Source organism: Taudactylus pleione, unplaced genomic scaffold (assembly GCF_031769625.1).
Source record: "Taudactylus pleione unplaced genomic scaffold, aTauple2 ptg000393l, whole genome shotgun sequence".
In the NCBI taxonomy this organism is placed as follows: domain Eukaryota; kingdom Metazoa; phylum Chordata; class Amphibia; order Anura; family Myobatrachidae; genus Taudactylus; species Taudactylus pleione.
In genome coordinates, this window is record NW_028284794.1 from 6,337,118 (window position 1) to 6,363,381 (window position 26,264).

General features: G+C 45.2%; 1 protein-coding gene across 1 annotated transcript in view; it reads left to right on the forward strand.

The window, feature by feature from the left end:
* Window positions 1–12,281, forward strand: part of LOC148507432 (galactose-3-O-sulfotransferase 4-like) — a 104,706-nt gene extending 92,425 nt beyond the window's left edge. Inside the window, exon 5 of the mRNA XM_088446147.1 lies at window positions 9,384–12,281. Within this exon, the coding sequence (XP_088302273.1) occupies window positions 9,384–10,238 (855 nt within the window). The 3' untranslated portion in view covers window positions 10,239–12,281. The remainder of the gene's footprint in view (window positions 1–9,383) is intronic.
* Window positions 12,282–26,264: the final 13,983 nt, after the last annotated feature.

The window sequence follows — 26,264 nt, forward strand, 5'->3', positions numbered from 1 at the left end:
CCCCCCGTTAGGTTGGTACAGCCAACTACCAGTCAACAGAAGGGAGCGCCCTTAAATCATAATTGCACCCAGACTGGTGACCTGCCGTTCTTTCCCGCCACAGCAAGGTTCTGCTTATAGAACCACCACACCGCCACCATACCAAGGACTACCCCAAAAATGCCAACTCCTCAAAAAGATCCAAAATAAACCATGACAAATCCTCTGTTAAATGGACCCCGTCAGCCCTATATAAATCAATAAAACTAAATTGAATGTTCTTATGGTAAATGACATGGCCATAGTTGGCCATCACAAATTTGGCTACTGCAAAGTTAAGTTTCTTCCTAGCTTCATCAATAGCAGGAAAACTCCTAACCCCACACCAGACCTGTCGAGGTACAATGAAAGACCAAATTAATTTACACGAGGGCCAGATCGCCAAACCATTGACAGTATCAACTCGTAATTCTACAGTGGACCTCCACCCTAAGTCGTTGCCTCCTACCCAGAAAATGGCCTATAACCCAAATATCCTGCATGACAAAGAGCAATCCCAAAGGTGGAGGAAAGCAGTAAAGAAAAAATTTAGTAATTGTCATAAAACAATAACATTTTATGGTGTATTAGTGGGATCTGATAGAACATAAGTGAGTATCTGTCAAAAAGAAAAATTTTCTATTGGTCGCCGACTTTACTATTTAAAGTGGCTAAGACAAACAAAAGACACAAAGGGGAAGACTGGGTGGAGGGGAATTGGGAAAAAACAGGTGAACTCGGCAAGAGGTAAAATAAAAACCTGCTGAGGGATGGACTATGAATTAATTGATTGAGAATAGCCGAATTGAATCCGTCAGTTCAGATAAAAATTTTAAAATCCCTCAAGACTCCCATTGCCAGCAATGGTGAGTAGCTAATCCCGAGTAGGACATACAGGGGTAACAGACAAGACAGGACAGGACAGTACATGAGACAAGACAAAAAACCAGGCAAGCATAAAATATAAACGTCACAAGAACACACTGTGATATGACTTTAAACAAAGGACCTTAACGCCTAGGTCTAATGTAACTTTATATAACTATCCAATTTCCAACATCCCAGGGCCTTAAGTGCTGATGCCGAGAAACCCACAGCTGCCGCTGAAGTTGCGGCTCCGATCCGAAACGAATGTGTACCAAAATCCTGAGGCGGGAGGCCTAAACCTGATACACACCTATTCAAAAACCAACCAAACTGGCATTTGGTAAGCAGAGTCCTGTCCAAATGCATGAGCCATGAACCAGGGACATCCGGCCGTAATAATGCGTAGCGCGTAGCTAGTGCCACAGGGCAGATCCGTTCATCCTTAGATGGACTCAACGAGAACCACCTACCCTTACCAGCCTGGTCGGTCTTTGACCGCCATATCCTACACAGCACAGACCTTACATTGACCGAGATATCCGAGAGGAGCATGGTGGCATCAACCCATTTGGAAGACGCCACCAGCTCAGATACCCATAAGGCGCCGTAAAAAGCCATTGAAAATGCCAATTGGATCAGGACTGCCTTGTACTCAGTAAGAGTAACTCCGTGAACTGCCCCCAATACTGCCGGAAGCAAATGAGCATCCACAGGTTTCCTACGGTCAGCTACTGGCCAGGAGACCCGTGCCCAACCCTTTAAAGCCTTCATGATCAGAACGCTTTTTGTAAAGTCAGGCTGTCCCTTCAACTTACAATAAAATGCAATGCCTGCCAAAGAGCGTGTAACAGAAGCCCTGGATCTGCCAGCCAAACGTAGACTCCAAATAAAAGAAAGCATCGAACGATGCTGACTGTTACCTGCCTGCCTGCTGCTACGGGAAAAATCTACCCATTCATTCCATGCCTAACAGTATGCTCGCAATGTGGAGGGGGCTAGAGACTGTTCTGCTAAGTCCTCCATGCCGGCTCGATCACCTGCCAAACATAGGAGGGGCAAAGCACCGCGTCAGCGTCAGCGCCAGGAGTCAAAAATCGGAATCGAGCCCACTGGAAACATGATAATGCATTGGCTATCTCATTCTCAACCCCCGGCACGTGTTTTGCTTTAAACATGATGTTACAGCGCAAACATGTAAGCACCAGCTGCACTAGCAAACGCAAAACCAGCAGGGAAGACGCGCATTGCCAGTTAATCGAGTGCACCACGCCCAGGTTGTCACACCTGATCACAATGCTGCAATTGCATAACCGTTCACCCCAGATTTCGAATTAAACCATTATGGGAAAGAGCTTGAGAAGGAGCAAGTCCTTAGTCAAACCCCTTCCCTCCCATTCCTCCGGCCAACGATCAACACACCAGGAACCATCGAGGTAGCAACCGAACCCCGTGGCACCTGCTGCATCGGTGAAGAGCTGCAGCTGGAAATTGTCATAAATCATAAAGAAACGAGACCCAGACAGAGAGGTCCCGCTTAATCTCTGAGGACAAACGGATCAAATGTCTTGGTTTAGTGACTCCAGCCATGGCCCTCTCCAGCTTACGCAATTTTACTGGAAGCCGTGCACTCCATAATGGCATTGCGCAACTTGTGGACCTTATCAAGAGGAAGGCGACAAGCACCCACCGAGGTATCGATCTCGATACCTAGGAATGACAAGCAAGAGGAAGGACCCTCAGTTTTGTCCGCAGCAACGGTAACTCCGAAATTAAAAAACAGCGTTTGCAAAGAAAACAACAAATAACTACATCTATCTGCACCGGCAGGGCCGACACACAGAAAGTCATTGAGATAGTGGCCTAAACCCATGACCACCACAAGAAAATTCCACGCAGCAGTGTAGGAAAGTGCTAAATCGCTCGAAAAATGCACAGGACACAGAACACCCCATAGGCAAGCATTTGTCTATGTAATATCCATTGTCCAAGCGAAAATCCATAAACCGGAATGACTCTGGGTGTAAAGGAAGTAGGCAAAAAGCTGACTCAAACATCTATCTTAGCCATCAGTGCGCCTGGACCATAAAACCTAATGACGTCCAAAGCATCGTCAAACGACTGGTACACCACCGAGAAAACCTCAACTGGTATGGCATCATTTACTGACAAGTCTGGCGGATATGACAGATGTTGAATGAGCCTGTATTTTCCTGGAAATTTCTTGGGAATCACACCCACCGGGGAAACAACAAGACCCTTAATGGGGGGTTCCGCGAAAGAGCCCGCCAACCTCAGCAGCCACCTTATCCCTAACAATGTGAGGGAACTCAAACGAAGACTTAAAATTTTTAGGTGAACCCGTGTCGACAGCCCTGTAAATAGGTACACGAAAACCAAAACTGAAACCGTTTAACAAAAATTCAGCATCCTGCAAATCCGGGTACCAACGCAACCATTTCACCATTGCTTTAACACGGACAGGGGATGGGGCTTTACTTAGCACCTGCTCCTTTTGCAGGCTGTACAGGCTGCTGCTGGGCAACCAGCTTGAAACATTTAAAGGCTGGGTAGTTGCCACTACATCGCAAGCAGAGGTGACGAAAATGACATTTTCTTCCCTGCGTACACGTGGCATTATTAAAAGCAAAACATTTGCCAGACGCCTGCTGTTGGCCTTGATGCACCGAACTAGTCACTTTGCTTGTGCTAGGCCCTTCATGGGCAGGAAGCGAAGGCTGCGTGACTTCCAGCCACACCTCCATGTCCTTCCACCCTAGATCCATCACTCGCCTGCCATCTTGCTTGCGACGAATTTCTTCGTCATAAGCGCGCCAAGCCATGCCCCTAGAAGATAACTGCATGCTATGAACTAAATGCAAATACCTGATGATGTTCAGGTGTTCCTGAGGACGCGTCTCCAAATAACAAGCCGAAAAAACGCAAAAGCCGGCCAACCAATTATTGTAAGATTTGAAAGCTTCCAAACCTATACAGCCTTTTGCCCTAGCCGCTTTAAATGCCTTCTTGGTTTTTTCCGTAAGAGTAAAAATATCGACATAATCTCCCTTTCGTATCTTAGTGCGGCAAGTCACCCTTAAACCTCGCAACACAGCGGTGTTGTCGCAGTGTACCCCCGCGGAACCCTCCACACCTTTTTCCACTTGCTTACGCTTAGGGGTGCGATGCCTCCGCCTTGAACGAAGCCTTGCCTCCAATTTTGCTGCTCGCTTACGCACTCTGCCTGCGCTGTCCGCATTAGATACAGAGGAGGCGAAAGAAGACGTCAGAGAACTAGATTCTGAGAGAGACCCACCTGAAGCCTCTGATATCGCAGTATCAGAGGAAAATCTGGACGGCCCCTCACCAGAGTCTTCATCAACAAGTTTGCCTTCCTCAACATCGCCATCTGAAGCAGAAGAAAGGACACCTGCTGCCATCTCCGCGGCAGGCAGCCTCATATCTGCACCGCCCTGGCCAGCGCCCTGACTCAGAGGAAGGGAGGGTGTGGTAGCCACTAAACTCTGCTCGACCATACTTGGTGCAAAAGCTCTCAGTGCTTGCACCAACTGATCTACATCGGACCCCCCTTGTACCCTAGCAGAAGTAACGTTAGCAGACGCGACAGTCTGATTAAGCAAAGAGCCTGCTGGCGGAGATGCTAAGAAAGGGGCAAAAACAGGAGCCAGAGTTGACAATGCAGACACTATAGCTGAAGGGTCTGGCTACACAGCAATGGGGAGGGCAGCAAAACCTAAGACTGCAGGGTCTAACTGGGCTGGGACCCGCATACTAGAACTAGAGGCCACTGAATCCCCACCCCCAGACATGGGAGCATGAGTTTGATGCAGGCTATCTGCAAAATGGTTGACCCCTGACTAAGTCCTGCCCCCCGCTCACTAACATGGCGGGCGCCCCGTTGCGAGCGAGGGACGGGGAGGCCCCCAGGGGAACCGGACCCTGCATGTCCTCTAACTGAGAGCCTATCCCCCCGCCAGGACCTCCTCCTTTTACCGGAGGCTGTGTCCCTTATGTTAGGTGGGGGAGCGCGCACGCATGCAGCTGATGCAGCGCGCTCCCACCTGCGACCCCCCGTTCCTACAGCGGGAGACACGACCGGGCCCATGCTCTTTAGAGCCGGGCGCCAATGTGCACTACGCCCCCACACAGTTAAGGCGCCGGGAGCATCACCCGCTGCACACGCGGCAGGGGTCGCCCCGCGGTGCCGGTCCCTAGCAACGGCCGTGCCGGGAATGGAATCTACCGCATCCACGGCAGAGGCCGTTCCCCGACGCTGGCACGTGCCCGGCATCCTGGTCACTGCGGCGCCAGGAGCAGCATCCGCCACGTCCGCGGCCGCTCCCCAGCGCTGGCTCTGCTCAGCTTCAGGGGGAAGATAGCGGGCAGGAGGGGGTACGCAGCAGTGGGGACGGGGCATGCTTAAATAGCGACAGGGCCAGTAACAGGGGCAAGCTTAATCAATGAAGGAAAGAGAGAGAGGAAAAATAAACTGTGAAGAAAGAAATGACAACAGAATAGGGAGAGAGAATACAGCAGGGATAGAGATATACAATAAGAAATAAAGCAAAACAAAAGAAAACAATCACCAATGTAATCACACTTATACACTGCTAATCTCTGTTACTGACCAGAATCTGGAACAAAGAGGCTTTGGGCCACACTTCAAGCCTTTATATAATGTTCCCATTACAAACCCGCCCCTGCTTGCCATAGGCTAACTAACATACATGCCGGCCCCCATCCTAGAGGTTTAAAACACCTCTCTTCTTATGTAATCTTTCAGTTTCTCTTCTGTAATAGCATATCTGCTAAAACCAATATGAGTTAACATACTTGGGATAAAAGTCCTCCCAAGCACAATCCTCATAGTTATATGGGGACACAGACTTTATCACTATCAGCAATGTCAATATATGTGTACTGATATTTAATTACAATATATATCCCTCACTCATCTACAGGGGACACAGATTTCAAAGCTGCTGGATTATCCTAATAAGTCATCTTTCTTAGTTATCATAGTGTGGTTTCTTACAATATATAATTGTTTCTGACCGACTATCATTTATGTATATGTCGATCACAACAGAGATCTAATTAAAAACTACAATAGTTCGCCAGATATGTACTGTATGAAGTAATCATATGTGCCTCCCTGTAGATTGAATTAGGGTGAATTAGAATATTCATTACCCTTAACAGGAGCTGATTACTCATTGAATTTTTATCAATAACAAATAATAATACTCATTTACACTTCAATTGACGTTTATATTGTTCTTTTTTGTCCTTAGTAGATTTCTATGTTATATCTACACATCACCCTCTGGGGAGAACTTCCTTTTAAACGTTAAGTTTTATTCATACTAATCATTCCATCATCATCCATATATAAACAGTTATCTGTCATAGGAGTGCCCCTACAAAGGCATATTTGTCCTATTCCTCTGCTTCTTGCAGAAAGTACTTTTATATGGAAAATGAAAAGAGCATGAATTAGATTTCTGGTTTCCATGGTGAGGAAGGGCCTGATTCTGGAAACATTGCGGAGTTGGAGATGTCAACGATTATGAAAGGGACTGTGGACCTTATTCAGAGTTGGTCGCGAGCGCTGAGGGCTCGCAACCGACTTGATGTTGGTCCACAGGGCATGCACACGATGGAGACGGCTCCGTCGTGCGCATGCGCGAGCCCCCGCTAACGACGGGTGATCCATCATTAATGGGCTCGAAGCAGACGGAGCGAGCTGTCGATGTTGGTTGACAGCTCGCTCCGTTTGCTGGGCGGGCAGGGGGCGTGCCTGCCCAAATGCTAACCGTTTGGGGGCGGCCCCACTGACATCACCAGTGATGTCAGTGGGGAGATTCCTGCTGAAACACAGCAGGAAGCTCCCTGGGGCTTAAGGTTGATGAGACCCTACCCTAGGGTCTCATCGTAAGCCCCGATGGTTGCAATGGTCTTGACCATCGCGACCATCTCCCTTAGCGGTCATTAGAGCTGTGGGTGTTAACCCACAGCCTAACGACCGACTTGGAGGTGGCCGTTCAGGATGCAAGCGGCCGCCCTGTTTCTGAGCGACCGCTTGCATCCTACGACCGCCTCTGAATGAGGCCCTGTATGTGGAGGAAAGGGAAAGTTCAGAGTAAATGGTGATGCCTAGACCAAGCAGATGGACTGGGTGAAGAAGGTTGCTAAATTGTGTGCTCTGAGGGAGGAGGGAAGGAGGAGTGGGTGAGAGGAGGGTGGTGAAGGTACAGAAGAGGCAGGAGATGAGGGCTTTGATGTAATATTGTTTAGAGAGTGAGAGAGCAGAGCTATAGGATGAGAGAATGAAGTGTAGTCACATATGGATCTATACTTTTGCACTGTTGGTGTATACACACAGTATGGAAATGCATATATTACTAAAATGGTATAATGTACATTCATCTCCAAATAGCTCTGTGAGAGCATCCATCTATCCATCTGCCACAGAGCAGGTAGCGACATTCTCCGTCATACTGTATAAGGGACATTGCTTATCCAAATGCAACAACATGCTCTAAATTTAATTGACCAGTATTAGTAAACTTGTATCATTCTACAGGTTCCAATATCACAAGTACACAGATCTGTCTCTCCACTCTGGAAATATTTATATTAATCAAAGTCTCACTGCATTGCATGTGCGCAAGTTAGCATGGCGATCGCACTGCGATCGCTCATGCAGATACAAAGTCATCACAGACAGAGGGGCAAAATGTCAGCATTTGGGGGTGGTGACGGGGGAATGGTTGGAGAGAAGCAGCCGTGCCTGTCCGCTTGAACGCCGTTGCATAGGCGTGCATAAATTAGCCACTGCGACGGCATATGCAGCTTGAGTGCTCATGAGGTTAGCAATTTCTGAGTAAGGTCAGACCTGTTGTAATTGCGCATAAGGGGCCAATGTTACTCAATGTTCCCGATGTATACGAAAGGACTGCGAGATATTACGGATGTGCGTAAGCGGTAGTGGGCGTCTCTATGCTGACTTTGGGTGTCTCTATAATAGCTATGTGTCTGAGGTTATTAGCATATTTTCACAATAAACCTGTGTGCGTAATCGCAGCTGTGATCAGAATAGCGATCCGTAGTGAATCAGGCCCTATATTTGCAATATTGGGCCTAATTTAGAGATTTGCACTAATGCAGTCACAGCTGCTAGTCAAAAATATGCAAATGTCATAGCTGCTGAGAGATGTATTGAGACCCCCAACTGCGGCTATGTAAATCCAAGCATCTGCGTAGAAAGACGCAGCAACGTTCTCAGATCCTTTCATTATCGCAGTTCTAAGTGAGTCTACAGTTCCGCAGAATGACTATTGTAATTGAGACACCGGAACCCTATTCCTTGTTTTTGGGATCACAGTTGGTTGCAGGGTGTGACACACCCCTGAAAAGCCTGCAGCTTTTACCACCACTCCCCTTTACTTTCCCCAAATGCTCCCTGACTGTGAATAAATAATCGCTGCAAGCAACTAAGGTAATGTGCCTTGACACAGTGTGAGGTAGATGCACGGGGTTGGACTGGCTCACAGGGGTACAGGGGAAATTGCTGGTGGGCCCCACTGTCTGAGGGCCCCACTCCATCTTCTAAGGATCAAGTTCTAGACTGTGCACTGAAATTTTCCTGAACATTGTAACTCCAGTAGAAGGTCCATTATCTGGTGGAGCGGGACCGTGGATGAACATGGGTGCTTGGTTCACTTCTATTGAACCTTCTCCAAGATTCACCCTCCTGCCAATCAAAGTATGTGATCATGTCTCCTCCTCTTGCCAACTGTGGGCTTTAATATAATAAAACACAGGGCCTGATTGAGAGTTGGGAATAGATTAAGAGAGAGCAAGTAACTGTGCATCTTGGTAACACCATGCTGCACAGCAGGTGGGGGAGATGTAAAATGTGCTGAGAGACACAGATTTGGGAAGGGTGTGTACAAACTGACATCTAACTTGCAGTGTAACAATAAAGCTGTCCAGCATTTGTGGGCTACATGCAACAACAGCCAGTATTTTCCCTGCATGCAAAAAAAAAAAAATGTATTTGCAGCCCCTTGTATTGCAAAATGGTTTGTCCAGGTGCACAGTTACTGGCTCTATCTTACTCTCAGGGCCGGCTCTAGGGGTGTTCGACCAGTGCGGTCACACAGGGGCGCCACCAGTAGAGGGCACACCACTCCCCAGCATCCCGATTTGAGCAGTAGAGTACTGTCCTGCTGTTCCACCCACAGGCTGAAGTGGCCTGCGGGTGGTCAAATCGGGAGGCTGGGGACTCCCACCGCATCTTAACACTGGCTTGTTAATTTGTGCACTGCATGAGAATGCGATTCTGTGCGTGCACACATTTACAGACCTCCTGGCTGGCAAAGACAGGCGCCATGGATGCTGCTAGTCACTGTGCACATAAGCCATGGGATAATTACACAAAAATGTAAATAAAACAAAGTTTCTATATGTTTCAGGTACGGAAGGTCATGCCGTCAGACTCCTTCTACTTCACAATTCTTCGGGATCCAGCAACATTGGCCGAGTCCGCCTTCTCCTACTATCGTTTTCAATCATCTGCTTTCAAGAAGGCATCTAATTTTAGTGCATTTATTTCTAATCCATTGCGCTACTATAAACGGGGAGAATTGAACAATCATCTTACATTCAACTTATTGTGGTTTGATCTAGGACTTAATCCAAATGCCCCATTTACGGAAGATCTGGCAAAAATAGGTGTCCAAGCAGTGGAGAGGACTTTTGACTTGGTCCTTCTAGCTGAGCACTTTGATGAATCCATGATCCTATTGAAAGAGGAGCTGTGTTGGGAGCTTGATGATGTGGTGACCTTTAAACTTAACATGCGTGAGCCCTCAATTCCACTGGAGCAAAAAGAAGTAGAGAAATCAAGGGCTTGGAATGCTCTGGACTGGTACCTTTATTCCCACTTTTACCGTACATTCTGGGAGAAGGTGGAACGTTTTGGCAGGGCAAAGATGGACAATGAGGTTAGAAAATTGAGAGAAAGGAGACAGCAGTTGGCAGAACTTTGTCTTGAGGACTTGAAGCCTGTTAAACCACGAGACATTAAAGAAAAAGCTTTTTTGCCCTATCAAGCTGGACAGCATAAGATCCTAGGGTGGAATCTTAGGACAAATATTCCCCACCAAGACCATGTACTTTGTGTTAAAATGGTGACCCCAGAGCTGACATACCTGGAACTCTTACAAGCACGTCAATTTCTAGTAGAGAAACAAAATAATACGCTAACAAGGGCTAGAGTGAGAGTACCAGATAAGCCATGGAAGAAACATACTCTTGGGACAGCATAAGACCACTTTAGAGTGGATATTTCACATACTGAATTAGGATAACATCAAGTTTGGCTTGAGGTCTGATTACGATCACTGGGACAAACCTTCTCTAGGCATTTTTTTGCCTCCAAACACCTCCCGCTCCACTCCCCAACTATACCATCATAGCATGGATCACTTTGTCACCTTATCCCTGCAGCTCAGACAGCAGCAAACCCGTCAGGAGAAACACCATGCAACAGGCATCATGGCGCCAGCCGTGGGTCCCGATCCTGCCTCTTCCAGCTCTAAGTAGCCTGCTGCAGAGGCTGATATTACAACTGTGACCCAGGTATGCCGATCGCCAGACTCTCCTGTCACATATGGGAATGCATTGGAGCTAATAATGTCTGCTATGGCCCCGTTCCTATCTCCGGCTGTGAATGATATACCACAGCAATTACAACAACTCTCACAGAGGGTCTCACACACATAAAAACAATTAGGAGCTGCCGTGCATGATGTGGCCAATCTCAAACGAGCTGTTAAGAAGCTTACTTCTGAAAATGATCAGATACACAATAAATTAAATGACAGAAAACCTTTCCCGTAGGTACAATATAAGGCTGGTAGGTCTCCCTGAATCAGGAAAGGGAGCCTCCTAAGCACATTTCATATGTAATACTTTACCGTCTTTGTTGGGGCTGGAACAAGAATGCCGTGACTTGGTCATCGAAAGAGTACATAGGTTTGGACCTCCTCCTTCTCCGAATAAACCACGTCCTAGGGTCACCCTCTCCAAATGCCTGAACTATCTTCACAAAGTAGCATTTTGGTCAGCATCATGTTGCATTAAAGATCTGATTTGGAAAAGTCCAAAATTTTTGTTTTCCAAGATTACTCAGTTGAACTAAGACCAGAATAGCTTTTTTCGAAGTTAATCTCAGAGGGACGCAAATTCAGCCTATTGTATCCGGCTTGCCTTCGTATTTATGATGGATCTTCTCACACAGATTTCAATTCTTCTGCTGATGCAACAGTGTATGTATAAGAATGAATCCATGCTGCAAATGCTGATATTCGTGACCCCTCCCCTCTGGCTAAGTCAAGTGGAAATATTACCTCACAGGCTACCCACATGCGAAAACAGGAATCCTTTGTTTCCTGTCTATTCTTTTGCTATAGTTCACGTATGAATACCCAACTTTAGTTCCACTCTCTTTTATGGTCTCTGATATGTCACTTATCTAACAATTTATTATTCCAAGTTGTTTGTTCTCTACTACTAATAGTTTATACTTCCTTATCTCAACCACTGATATGACGGTTCTCACCATCTCATTTCTAAGTTGTTATTTTATAAATAAGTACTATTTGTTGATGTACAGTATGTTTAATATTTCTTTTGAAGTCCTGGTGATTTTGTTGGAGCTCAACCTCATGTCTACTGGTTGTCTCAACAAGTTCGTAGCATATTAATCACACATTTATAGATTAGCCACCGGGAAGTTCTGAACTGTTACCGTGTCTCTATAGGAAACATGTTTCTATAACTCTATATGGTTTTATTTATGTTTTGCTCTATCTGTCTCATCAATTACCCTCTCTGACAACTCTCCTACCCTTTCTTTCCTCAACCCCCCCCTACATGTTCACTATTTTTACTTTATGCTTAGACATGTCTGTGATATGTATATACTTTCTAATATGCTATGAATAATCTAAAAATGTGGGTGGTTTCAATATCTTATCTTAATAAACAAAATACAGACCTTTGGTCAGGTAGCTGGATATCGCATCAACATCACCAAGTCTGAATTACTACATCTCAGCAAAAATAACTCTACTCCTGTAACACTCAGGGTCTGATTCAAAACCGGACACTAAGCCACGGACGCACGCTATGGGTGATTATCACACGTTTGCACATGCGTATGCGTCAAAGTACGCATGCGCGAACCAGTCACTGCGTGTGGGAATTGTGCACTCATAGTACACAGACTGGATGCTACTTTGAGTGGTGCTGAGAACGCAGGCGTATCTGGGCGTCAGAACGGAGTTTTATGGGCGTGCATAATTAGCATGGAAGGTCATTGTACACGTCACTTGGTTGTATTTCAGCCTGCAGTGATCGCAGTGCTTGCGGTGGAGTAGGGTCTACCTCAAGCGCTGCGTGCAGCTCCGATGGTTCTCGATGTTACTGATTAATCATACACTTCCTGGAGATGACGTGTGTTAAGAAAGAAAGGTGGACGTCTTTATACCGGCGTGCGTTAGCTCTGCTGTAGCTCTCTAAGACATTTAGGGCGTCCTTACACCAGACAGTGCGATCGCGGAATTTGCATACACGACCCCTTTTGGCTGCGAGAGAGCGCAGCTTAGCGTCCGGGTCTGAATCGACCCCTCAGTTCGCCATCTCCATTCAAACTTGCCCCCACTAAAATTACTTATCTATGAGTACAAGTTACAGCAGATCTCTCTAAGCTTTACGAGGAAACTTTTTCTTCCATGATATCCAAAATTATGACGTTATTAGATAATTGGAAACTACTCCCACTTTCCATTTTAGGTAGAGTAGCAGTACTCAAAAGCATAATATTCCCAAAAATATTCTATCTAATGCAAATGCTCCCAATATCTCTGACCAAAAAAAGATACCGTTCGATTACATAAGGCAATGACTAGTTTTATTTGGCCTTCCAAAAAACCTAAAATTGCCATGAATAAACTTATAATACCAAGAAAGGCGGGCGGTGCGGGAGTACAGATCTCGCTTCCTATTCACTGTCTATATTGTTCAGATATGCTATAGATTGGATAGTAGATAGAAACGTATTCATAGACACTAGATTGGATGAGGCCTTTTTTTCCCCATTCTCCCCAGGTGACCTACTACATTGTAAGGCCTCTGATATTTCCTCAGATATTCTCCAAAACCCTTTATTTCATGACATCTATTGTTCTTGGCTTTTCCTGAATAAAAAGTTTAAGAGAAATCCATTATTTTCTTCTCATATTCCTCTCTGGGGCAATCCGGCAGAGTGCCCCAAATGCAGCTGTGTGTCTGCATCCTTTTTCCATCGCTTTTGGGAGTGCCGGGAGATCAAACGTTTTTGGAACAAAGCTGTGGTCTTTAGCAATGATTTATTATCATCCAAAGCATCACCAGATCCTCTAGCATGTTTGTGTGCAAATTTTTCCACTTGGAACTTACGGCCTGATTCAGAGCCGGATGCCTCTATGTCTGAGCGAGCGTCCGAAAAACGCGCTCGCTATTTTCTAAAGACGCCCCTTTTCCATTCACATCATACATCAACTCCGCTATTTATTAGATTAATCGGGAACATCTAAAGGCATCTGAACTGCTCGCAGTGCCTGTGGCAGGATTTACTCGCCGCTATCACTGCGAGCAGTTCAGGCTAAAAGACAACCAAGTGACGTGGTTGATGACGCTGCTTTGTTAATTATGCACACCCATAAAACGCCGTTTTGACCGTTTGACACGCCTGCGTTCGGATCTCCACTCCCCTGTTTTCAAGCACCTTCTCCTGTTACCACCCACAAACGCCTCATTCTGTCACTCAAATTAGCAGGCCCTCGCTGTTTTACGAGTGCACGATTTCCGACCGCAATGACTGGTTGGCGCATGCGCATTATGACCCATACGCATACGCAGTTGTGCGAACATCACTCGGAACGAACGAGCAGCTGTTTACGAGCGGCTCTGAATCAGGCCCTCAGGGCTCGATTCAGACCCGCTCGCTAGATGCATTCGCACGCAACGAAAGTATGCAAATCCGCAATTGCAAGGCATTAGCACGCCCACCATGTCTTAGCGTGCGACCGCAGTATGTATACAGATGCCCAGCAGCCTGTCTTAAGACGCCCACTTATGCACATCGTCTCCAGGATGTTTATGCAACCATCGATAACATCGAGTACCATCAGAAGTGATAGCAGCATTTGTGGCTGACCATACCCTAACGCAAGCACTGCGAGTGCTTCAGTGTGATTTTCAACTCTGTGATGTGTACTATGATGCTGTGTCTTAATTATGCATGTCTCTTAAATGGCATTAAGACGCTCAGGCTTGTCTACATTCGCTCCACCACTCCCCCATTTCCATCGACCAACCCCTGTCACCACCCACAAACGGCTTGTCCGGTCACTCATTCTAGCGAGCTGTCTATGCGCAGTGAGCGAACGCTTCCCGATCGCATGGACTAGTTCGTTCATACGCATGCGCGAATTGCAAACATTGGCTAGAAAAAACAAACAATAGTCTTGCGCAGCTAGAAATAGTATTCAAAAATGTATTACTTATAATAATAATAAATATAAAAAAAACACAAATAGGCTTACATAAATAAATGAAGCTATGATATCGATATCATCAATCTAAAAAACATAAAAAAGCAATAACATAAGAGATGGATATCTAATCCAAATATAGTGTGATGAGTAAAACTTATGGGGGGCATCCACTAGATGATTTTATCCCTGTCCAACCTCTTAACGATTTTCCCTTGAAGTTTCCCTTGAAATATGATCTTCCACTCTGAACAATTTGCAAAAGATTTGCAAACGATTTGCAAAAGATCTAACAATAAACTATGTTGTTTTAATCTGTGATTGAGAGCTTTCAGCTATAGTGGGCAGACAGTGGTTCATCGTTTGATCGTTCAGCGTGAACGATGTGTAAACGATGTTTAAACGATGTGTAAACGATTTGTAAGCAATCAAGTGAAATTGACCTGCATGTTCAGTCGATGGAGGAGACGATCAAACAACCAGCGGGAGCGCGCATCGTACATCGTTAGAAACAATTACTGCACGATTTGCAAACGATGTTCAAACGATGTTTGAACGATTATCAAACGATTATCGAACAATTTTATCATTATCGTTCAATCGTTCAACTTTATCATCTAGTGGATACCCCCCTTAAGACAGTATAGCTCCTCATATGACAATCAGTAACTTTGTATCAAGTCAGTCATAAGTCTCCTATGAGAGGAAACAAAAGTGTCTATTTGAGGTATAAATTAATTCCTGGTATAGAATAAAAAGCTCAGTTAACGTACGGAGTGATCCTGCTATTGGATAATACCAGCTGGTATAATGCATTCACGGTTCGGTGGACAAGTCCGGTATTCTGGTATATGCCGTAAGGACCCAGGCAGGCTGCGGCCAGAGGCAATCCTTGTCAATTAGATAGCGTGTGCACACAAATATTATCCAAATGACTATGTCCAAATGGATGTCTATTCCGTCCGAGCGTCCTCGGACTACTGCAGGGGCTGGAGGTCCACTTGCAGCTGTGTCTGGGTGGATGGTGGCTATCCGGAACTGTAGGGCACTAACCCGGAATGGAACAGCCGGTGATTAAATGTCCTCTTGGCAGGACGATATGCTCCGCTCTGTCTGTATGCAGCACAGACCGCCAGCAACAGCAGTAACTGTGGGCAGGGACAGCGACTGCTGTCAGCAGGAGCAGCACGAGTAGCCGTGTTATTCCAGCACAGATGGATGTCAATTGATGGTTAGCCCATACAGACCGCCGGTAAACAGTGGTGAATGTAAGCGGGAGCAGCGGCGGCTGTAAGCGGGAGCAGTAAGGTAGCCGTGTTCTTCCAGTATGAATAGAGGTCGAGTGGCGATGAACCCTTAACGCGTTTCGTCACTCACACGTGACTTTCTCAAATGGTGCATTTCCAGACCTCAGATGTACCTTATATACGGCCTCTATTAAGTGCTAACAGGTGCAAACTTAGCAAAACAAAAGATGTTGAATACTAGCAGCTGCAAAATTGGCTTGATAAAATCTCCCTGCTATTTTAAGGAGATATGGAGTACCATAAATAGTATTCATTCACGGTTATAATTACTATTCACATAGTTATAATGAATATCAATAAATACAATACCGACAAGAAAAAAAGGGGGAAAAAGAAAAGGAAGAAAAGAGAGAAACAAAAACAATTGATAAAAAATAAATAATAACATATTGACAAATAGATATAACAAAAAATAAGATATAAATGATCTATTTTAGCCAGATACCGCAAAAAGACATCTTGACTATATGAATTCTATTTCGATCACAAAAAAGGTTCTGATGGAGAATCAATTATGCAAATCTTTAATAAATAATAAAAAAGTGAACACAATAAAATGTATATCTCCACAAGAGACCTATTCTCACCTATTCCTATGTGTTCACTTTTTTATTATCAGAATCTTTTTTGTGATCGAAATAGAATTCATATAGTCAAGATGTCTTTTTGCGGTATCTGGCTAAAATAGATAATTTATATCTTATTTTTTGTTATATCTATTTGTCAATATGTTATTATTTATTTTTTATCAATTGTTTTTGTTTCTCTCTTTTCTTCCTTTTCTTTTTCCCCCTTTTTTTCTTGTCGGTATTGTATTTATTGATATTCATTATAACTATGTGAATAGTAATTATAACCGTGAATGAATACTATTTATGGTACTCCATATCTCCTTAAAATAGCAGGGAGATTTTATCAAGCCAATTTTGCACCTGCTAGTATTCAACATCTTTTGTTTTGCTAAGTTTGCACCTGTTAGCACTTAATAGAGGCCGTATATAAGGTACATCTGAGGTCTGGAAACGCACCTTTTGATAAAGTCACGTGTGAGTGACGAAACGCGTTAAGGGTTAATCACCACTCGACCTCTATTCGTACTGGAAGAACACGGCTACCTTACTGCTCCCACTTACAGCCGCCGCTGCTCCCGCTTACATTCACCACTGTTTACCGGCGGTCTGTATGGGCTAACCATCAATTGACATCCATCTGTGCTGGAATAACACGGCTACTCGTGCTGCTCCTGCTGACAGCAGTCGCTATCCCTGCCCACAGTTACTGCTGTTGCTGGAGGTCTGTGCTGCATACAGACACAGCGGAGCATATTGTCCTGCCGAGAGGACATTTAATCACCGGCTGTTCCATTCCGGGTCAGTGCCCTACAGTTCTGGATAGCCACCATCCACCCAGACACAGCTGCAAGTGGACCTCCAGCCCCTGTAGTAGTCCGAGGATGCTCGGATGGAATAGACATCCACTTGGACATAGTCATTTGGATAGTATTTGTGTGCACACGCTATCTAATTGACAAGGATTACTTCTGGCCGCAGCCTGCCTGGGTCTTTACGGCATATTCCAGAATACCGGACCTGTCCACCGAACCGTGAGTGCATTATACCAGCTGGTATTATCCAAAAGCAGGATCACTCCGTACGTTAACTGAGCTTTTTATTCTATACAAGGAATTCATTTATACCTCAAATAGACACTTTTGTTTCCTCTCATAGGAGACTTATGACTGACTTGATACAAAGTTACTGATTGTCATATGAGGAGCTATACTGTCTAAGTTTTACTCATCACACTATGGGCCTGATTCAGACCCACTCGCAAGCGGCTGTCCGCTTGCAAGTGGGTCGATGTTGTGCACTGTGCATGCGCACGACGGCGGGAGCTCCGTCGTGCGCATGCGCCAGTCGCGACGAGCAAAGGACTTTCCTTCGCTCGTTGTGTCTGATCAAAGGGGGCGTGCTGTCGATGTTGATTGACAGCACGCCCCCTTTGGTGGGCGTGCCGGGGGCGTGCCTCCCTGACGGAGGCGTTCCCAAGGGAACGCCTACCGTCAGAAGCCGGCCCCACTGATGTCAGTGGGAGTGATTTTGGCTCTGATAGAGCCAAAATCACTCCGGGCCTTGCGGTTGAAAAACTCAACCGCAGGCTCTGGCTCGCAGTGGCGATGGTCGCGATGGTCAAGACCATCGCGGCCATCAAACTGCACGCTCGTATAGGCTGTGGGTGGTGACCCACAGCTATACGAGCGTCCAGGAGGATGCTCCATAATTATGGAGGGCGGCCCTCATTCAGAGCGTGGGCTCTGCTCAGAGCGTACAGCTCTGATTGAGGGCCTATATTTGGAATAGTTATCCATCTCTTATGTTATTGCTTTTTTATATGTTTTTTAGATTGATGATATCGATATCATAGCTTCATTTATTTATGTAAGCCTATTTGTGTTTTTTTAATATTTATTATTATTATAAGTAATACATTTTTGAATACTATTTCTAGCTGCGCAAGACTATTGTTTGTTTTTTTTGGTTGTTTGATACGGAACCCTCACAGTAGGTTCTCTTTGGCCTTGCAGCGCTAGAAATACGTGTTATTGTGCATGTATATCCACTGATCTGGACTGTATCGATAGCGCTCTGTTTTTAATAGCTTTTGCAAACATTGGCTGGCTGCGTGCGAACGCAGCCTAGTGAGCGGGTCTGAATCAGGCCCTTAAATTCCTCTCATACCCCTGCAATCCCAGTTGTTACCATGATAGTTACGATATAAAAAAAAAATTATATTAACACATTGGATCTCCAGATCTTCCCCTTCTCTTACCTAAGTTAAAGTGATCATGTAAGAGAAAAGAGAAAAGTATTGTCTCTTTGTTGGTGCACATAAGGAGAAGAAAAAAATATAAAATTCAACTTTTATTGCATTAATGCTTAAAATTCACTGTACCTTATTTGTGAAATATAAAATGAATTCTATGAATAAAAATATATTGTAGAAACAAAAATGTGTCTTAGATATCGTTCATTGTATTGAGCTATTAACAATACATTTATCTCTATGTCCTGTTATATATTCCGTTGACCTTGTTATTAGATTTACATTATTGGAGCACTAGTCATTAATCAATAACCAAGTAGGATTATTTATTTATTATCTCTTTAGTGCATCAATCTGATGTAATTATTAAGTTCAAATTGAGTACCTCCATGTGTAATAATGTATATTCAATCTTCAATAGTATACTGCCATCTATTGGATATAATTGATAATTATCTCATAGGCTTTGTATCAGAAAGAAACATTTATTTGATGATTTAATATCAATAACACAGCGCCCTTTATAGGGAGATTACTCTCTATCCTGAATTATTGTTACATGGGATCATGTATCCAGTATCCAATACAGAGAAGTTATTTTCCCATTGGGATGAGATATAATGAATCTTTAAACGTGGTATTCTTATTAATGGATTCACCGTCCACAGGGAGTGTGAGAAGTTTATTCACAAACATGAATGTGAAAAAGTTTAATTTACAAATTGCATATCATTTTGTGCAGATAGATATTCCTATTGTATCACTCCTTGTTGGATATACAGATCCTATTTTAAGATGCTAATTAACCGAGGGATGAGTAGCACCATCTATTAAAAATTACACATTGTATTTATAAAGTATTGCATGATGTTCTTGTGCAATCAAGCATCTTTATTCCAGCATCCTCTGTTCAGTTATTCATGCTGCATTATAACAACACTTTATTGGGAATTTAGTAATAGTGTATATTATAGCACCCCCTATTGGTTGTTTTGCATTATATTAATGCAGCACTATAGAATGCTCTGTGCTAACATATATTGTTGTTATAGCACCCCCTGTTGGATGATTCACATTTATATTAATGCAGCACTATATAGTAATTTATACACAGATGTATTTCAGTTATAGCACCACCTATTGGGTACTTGTGTACTGGTGTGTAAACTTTGTGTAGACAATAATTCTTATTGCAGAGCCCCCTATTGGGTATATCTGCTGCACATGTGAAATAAAGTTCTTGCACTAACATATCCCACTCACACTCTACTGATTTATAATAGTTATATTCAGGCTATTAATGGCCATTTCAATCAGTTATTCAGTGCAATACACATGTGGTACAACGATATTATATAATTAGGCCACAACATAGGACATGAGAGAGTGGTCAGGTCGCTCACGCCGACGTACGTTTCACAACTCAAAGGTTTTTTCAAGGCAGCCCGATTGTACCTGTCAGTATGACATTATTGAGAAATCAGGGCCAATTAGATCATGTTTGTATCACCATGTGAGCCGCCGGACCAATCCACGAGCTGCTTTCTATTTACTGATAACATGGAATACCAAGCCAATCGACAGTTGGCTTGGTTCCCTCCAAGCAGATACCATCAGCGCCATCATCCCGGCACTCAGGCCAGTAATGGCTTACCCATTCTGGAGCAGATCATCACCTCCCCTACATGTGGGCCGCCGGGCCAATCAGCAAACAGCTCCATCCCATCCAGTCGGGACAGCTCAGCGTCATCACATAGGATGCCGGACCAATCATGGTCAGCTCAATTAGAATAGTCTGGTCTTATTTCTCAGCGCTACTCTGGTCCGTTGCTTAGTAACCAGGATCACACATTTCAGCATCATTATGCATAACACTGGCCCAAACAAAATCGATTTTGGATTGACAACATTGCTCTGATCTGTTGCTTAATAACAAGAATCAACACACATTTTATGAACATAAATAAACAAATAGATGTTTTTCTATTTTAAACATATTGAGAATAGGGGTGAGCGGGTTCGGATTTCTGAAATCCGAACCCCCCCGAGCCCCCCCGATCCGAGGCCGATCCGAGTCAGGCTCGACTTTTCCCGCCTGACTCGGATCTGAAATCGAGGCAAAACATCATCATCCCGCCTTCCGGGTCTCGCGGGATTTTTATCCTATATAAGGTACCCGCGTCGGCTCCATTTTCTCACTCGGCTGTGGACAGTGAAGAGGGAGGGTGGGAGTTAGGGCTGGCTGGGCTGTGTAGTGTAGTGTAGTGTTGTAGTGTAGTGTAGTGTAGTGTAGTGTAGTGCAGAGTAGTGTTGTGCTGTGCTGTGCTGCGCTGTGCTGCTGTTGTCCATAGGGGCTGTGTCCACTACTTCAAAGTCCATAGGGGCTGGCTGTGTTGTGCTGTGCTGCTGTTGTCCATAGGGGCTGTGTCCACTACTTCAAAGTCCATAGGGGCTGGCTGGACTGTGTTGTGCAGTCAGTTGTCCATAGGGGCTGTGTCCACTGCAAACTCCTGTGCAGTGTCCTAAAGGGGTGCTGTAGTGTTGTCCAGGGGGTGCTCTGTCCATCAGGGGTGCTCCCCCCAAGTGCTAAAAAAATATATATTTTTTCTGTGTTTGTGAATTGTGTGCACTGTGGCTGCACGTGCATCAACAAAGGAGCAGCGCCAAGCGTGCGCCTGTGTCCCATTAGTAAAGGGCCGGCTGTCTTGCCCGTTAAAGGGTGCTGTAACCCCCAAAGTACACTCCAAACAAAAAAAATATATATTTTCTGTGTTTGTGAATTGTGTGCGCAGTAGCCGCACGTGCATCAACAAAGTAGTGCCAAGCGTGCGCCTGTGTCATAAGTAAAGGGCCGGCTGGCTTGACCATTAAAGGGTGCTGTAACCCCCAAAGTACACTCCAAACAAAATAAAAAAATATTTTCTGTGTTTGTGATTTGTGTGCGCAGTAGCCGCACGTGCATCAACAAAGTAGTGCCAAGCGTGCGCCTGTGTCCCATAAATAAAGGGCCGGCTGGATTGACTGCTAAAGGGTGCTGTAACCCCCAAAGGGCACTCCAAACAAAATAATTTTTTTTTTCTGTGTTTGTGAATTGTGTGCACTGTGGCTGCACGTGCATCAACGAAGGAGCAGCGCAAAGCGTGCGCCTGTGTCCCATAAGTAAAAGGCCGGCTGGCTTGTCCGTTAAAGGGTGCTGTAACCCCCAAAGGGCACTCCAAACCAAATAAAAAAATATTTTTTTTTGTATTTGTTAATTGTGTGCGCAGTAGCAGCACATGCATCAACAAAGTAGTGCCAAGCGTGCGCCTGTGTCCCATAAGTAAAAGACCAGCTGGCTTGTCCGTTAAAGGGTGCTGTAACCCCCAAAGGGCACTCCAAACAAAATAAAAAAATATATTTTTTTGTGTTTGTGAATTGTGTGCGCAGTAGCCGCACGTGCATCAACAAAGTAGTGCCAAGCGTGCGCCTGTGTCATAAGTAAAGGGCCGGCTGGCTTGACCGTTAAAGGGTGCTGTAACCCCCAAAGTACACTCCAAACAAATTAAAAAAATATTTTCTGTGTTTGTGACTTGTGTGCGCAGTAGCCGCACGTGCATCAAGAAAGTAGTGCCAAGCGTGCGCCTGTGTCCCATAAGTAAAGGGCCGGCTGGCTCATTTCTTAAAGGGTGGTGTAACCCACAAAGTGCACTAGTCTTCAACAAAAATAAAAAAATATTTTCTGTGTTTGTGTGCGCCTGAGCCGCACGTATATATCAATATAACATAAATAGAGGACCAAACTTTCTCCGATAAAAATAAAATAGGGAAAGATCAAGAACCACTTCCTCCTAGTGCTGAAGCTGCTGCCACTAGTCATGACATAGACTATAACATGCCATCAACGTCGTCTGCCAATCCGATGCCCAATGTCATAGTAGAGGGCACATACCATCCCAAATGGCAAAGTTCAGGAAAATGACCTTGAAAAAAACATTTAAATCATCTGAAGAGAAACATAAACTTGCCAATATGCAATTTATGACACGGAGTGGCAAGGAATGGCTAAGGTCTTTCCCTATGGTTCATGACTAGTGGTTCAGCTTCACATCACGATGGAAGCCCTCCTCCCACTAAAAAAATCAAAAGAGTTAAGCTGGCAAAAGCACAGAGAAGTACTGTGCTTTCTAAGAAGATATCACAAATCCCCAAGGAAAGTTCAAGTGCGGTGGTGGTTGCGATGCCTGACCTTCCCAGCACTGGACGGGAAGAGGTGGCTCTTTCCACCATTTGCACGCCCCCTGCAAGTGCTGAAAGGAGCACCCACAGTTCACTTGCTGATATGCAAATTGAAGATGTCACTGTTGAAGTACAACAGGATGAGGATACTGGTGTAGCTGGCGCTGAGGAGGAAGTTGGCGAGGAGGATTCTGATGGTGATGTGGTTTGTTTAAATCAGGCTCCGGGGGAGACAGTTGTTGTCCGTGGGATGAAAAAGCCCATCACGGTCATGCCTGGGCAGAAGACCAAACATTACACCTCTTTGGTCTGGCAATATTTCTATCCAAATCCGGACAACTGTCTTGCCATATGTACCATATGTAAAGGTGAAATAAGTAGGGGTAAGGACATTAACCACCTAGGAACATCCTCCCTTATACGGCACCTGCAGCGCGTTCATAAAAAGTTACTGTCAAGTTCAGAAACTTTGGCTAAGACCGTAAGCAGTCCAGGGACACCTAAATCCCGTTGTCCTGTTGTATCCAAGCGCCTGCAAACCACACTGTCAACTCCCTCCTCATCAATTTCCTCCTTAGTCAGGATCAGAAGTAGTCCTGCTGGCCATGTCACTGGCATGACTGACTCTCCTATCTGGGATTCCTCCGGGGGATCCTGCATTGCTACGCCTCCTGCTGCCGCTGCTGCTGTTGTTGCTGCTGGGAGTCGTTCATCATCCCAGAGAGGAAGTAGGAACACCACTACTTTTACAAAACAATTGACCCTCCAACAGTCCTTAGCGAGGAGGATGAAGTACGACAGCAGTCATCCTGAAGCAAAACGTATAACTGAGGCCTTGACTGCTATGTTGGTGTTAGATGTGCATCCGGTATCCGCCATTAGTGCAGTGGGATTTAGACAATTGATGGAGGTAGTGTGTCCCCGGTTCCAAATCCAGTCTAGATTCCACTTCACTAGGCAGGCGATACCGAGACTGTACAGAAACATCAGAAAAAGTGTCCTCAGTGTCCTGAAAAATGCCATTGTACCCAATGTCCACTTAACCACGGACATGTGGACAAGTGGAACAGGGCAGACTAAGGACTATATGACCGTGACAGCCCACTGGGTAGATGTATCACCTTACGCAGCAACAACAGCAGCGTCACCAGTAGCAGCATCTCAGAAATGCCAGCTCGTTCCAAGGCAGGCTACGCTGTGTATCACCGGTTTCAGTAAGAGGCACACCGCCGACAACCTCTTAGAGAAACTGAGGGAAATCATCGCCCAGTGGCTTACCCCACTTAGACTCTCCTGGGGATTTGTGATATCAGACAATGCCACCAATATTGTGTGGGCATTACATCTGGGCAAATTCCAGCACGTCCCATGTTTTGCTCACAGAATTTTCTGAAAAGCGACAGGGGCGTGCAGGAGACGCTTTGGGTGGCCCGAAAAATTTCTGGCCACTTTTGCCATTCAGCTACTGCATGCCGAAGACTGGAGCGCCAGCAAACACTCTTGAACCTGCCACGCCATCACCTGAAGCAAGAGGTTGTGACGCGGTGGAACTCAACCCTCTATATGCTTCGGAGGATGGAGGAGCAGCAAAAGGCCATTCAAGCCTATACATCCACCTATGACATAGGCAAAGGAGGGGGTATGCACCTGACTCAAGCGCAGTGGAGAATGATTTCCATGTTGTGCAAGGTTCTCCAGCCCTTCGAACTTGCCAAACGTAAAGTCAGTTCAGACACTGCCAGCTTGAGTCAGGTCATTCCCCTCATCAGGCTTTTGCAGAAGCAGCTGGAGAAAGTGAAGGAGGAGCTAAGACGGAGCGATTCCGCTCGGCATGTGGAACTTGTGGATGAAGCCCTTCATTCACTTTGCCAGGATTCCAGGGTGGTCAATCTGTTGAAATCAGACCAGTACATTTTGGCCACCGTGCTCGATCCTAGGTTTAAAGCCTATGTGGTGTCTCTCTTTCCGGCCGACACAAGCCTGCAGAGGTGCAAAGACCTGCTGGTGAAAACACTGTCAGCTGAAGCGGAACATGACACGTCAACAGCTCCTTCTTCATTTTCTCCCGCAACTGGTACTGCCAGGAAAAAACTTAGGTATCCTAAGCAACCCGCTGGCGGTGATGCAGGGCAGGCAGGACCAAGTTTGGACATCTGGTCCAGACTGAAGGACCTGGCAACAATTTCTGACATGTCTACTGTCACTACATATGATACTGTCACCATTGACAGAATGGTGGAGGATTACATCGGTGACAGCATCCAAGTAGGCATGTCAGACAGTCCATACCTGTACTGGCAGGAAAAAGAGGCAATTTGGAGGCCCCTGTACAAACTGGCTTTATTTTATCTGAGTTGCCCCCCCTCCAGTGTGTACTCCGAAAGAGTGTTTAGTGCAGCCGGGAACCTTGTCAGCGAAAGGCGTAGGAGGTTGCCTCCACAAAATGTGGAGAAGATGATGTTCATAAAAATGAATTATCAACTCTTCCAGGGAGACCAGCCTCCAGAACGTACAGAGGGACCTGTGGTGGTGGATTCCAGTGGGGACGAGTTAATATTCTGTGAGGATGAGGATGTACACAACACTGAAGATGGTGAGGAATTGGTGGATGAGGAGGATGAGGACGACATCTTGCCTCCGTAGAGCCAGTTTGTGCAGGGACAGATTAATTGCCAGCTTGTTTTGTGGGGGCCCAAACAAACCAATCATTTCAGCCACAGTCGTGTGGCAGACCCTGGTGCTGAAATGATTGGTTTGTTAAAGTATGCATGTCCTGTTTATACAACATAAGGGTGGGTGGGAGGGCCCAAGGACTATTCCATCTTGCACCTCTTTTTTTTCTTTGCATTATGTTCTGTTTGGGGCCTAGTTTTTCAAACTGCCATCCTATCTGCCACTGCAGTATCACTCCTAGATGGGCCACGTGTTTTTGCCGCCCACTCGTATCTCTTAGCATAGTCATCCAGCTACCTCTGTGCAACCTTTTGGACATAGAAACACTATTGTGAGGTGTGAGGTGTTCAGAATAGACTGGAAATGAGTGGAAATTAAGGTTATTGAGGTTAATAATAGCATAGGAGCAGAAAAACCCACAAATTCTGGGATTTTAGCTGTTTTTATGCTTTTTAAAAAAAAAATACAGATCCAAAACACAAAACCCAGAACCCAAAACACGGAAGGGTGGTTTTAGCAAAACCAATCCAGATCCAAAACACGAAGAAAGATACAGATCCAAAACCAAAACACGAAAAGTGGCCGGTGCACACCCCTAATTGAGAGTCTTGAGCACAATTAGTTGCCTTTATGCAGTATTATTAAATGGTTATAACCAAATAGGATTATACTGAAAATGAATATTATTATTATAAATGGGCTTCTCAGTACGGACGTCACTTCTGCACAGGTGTGC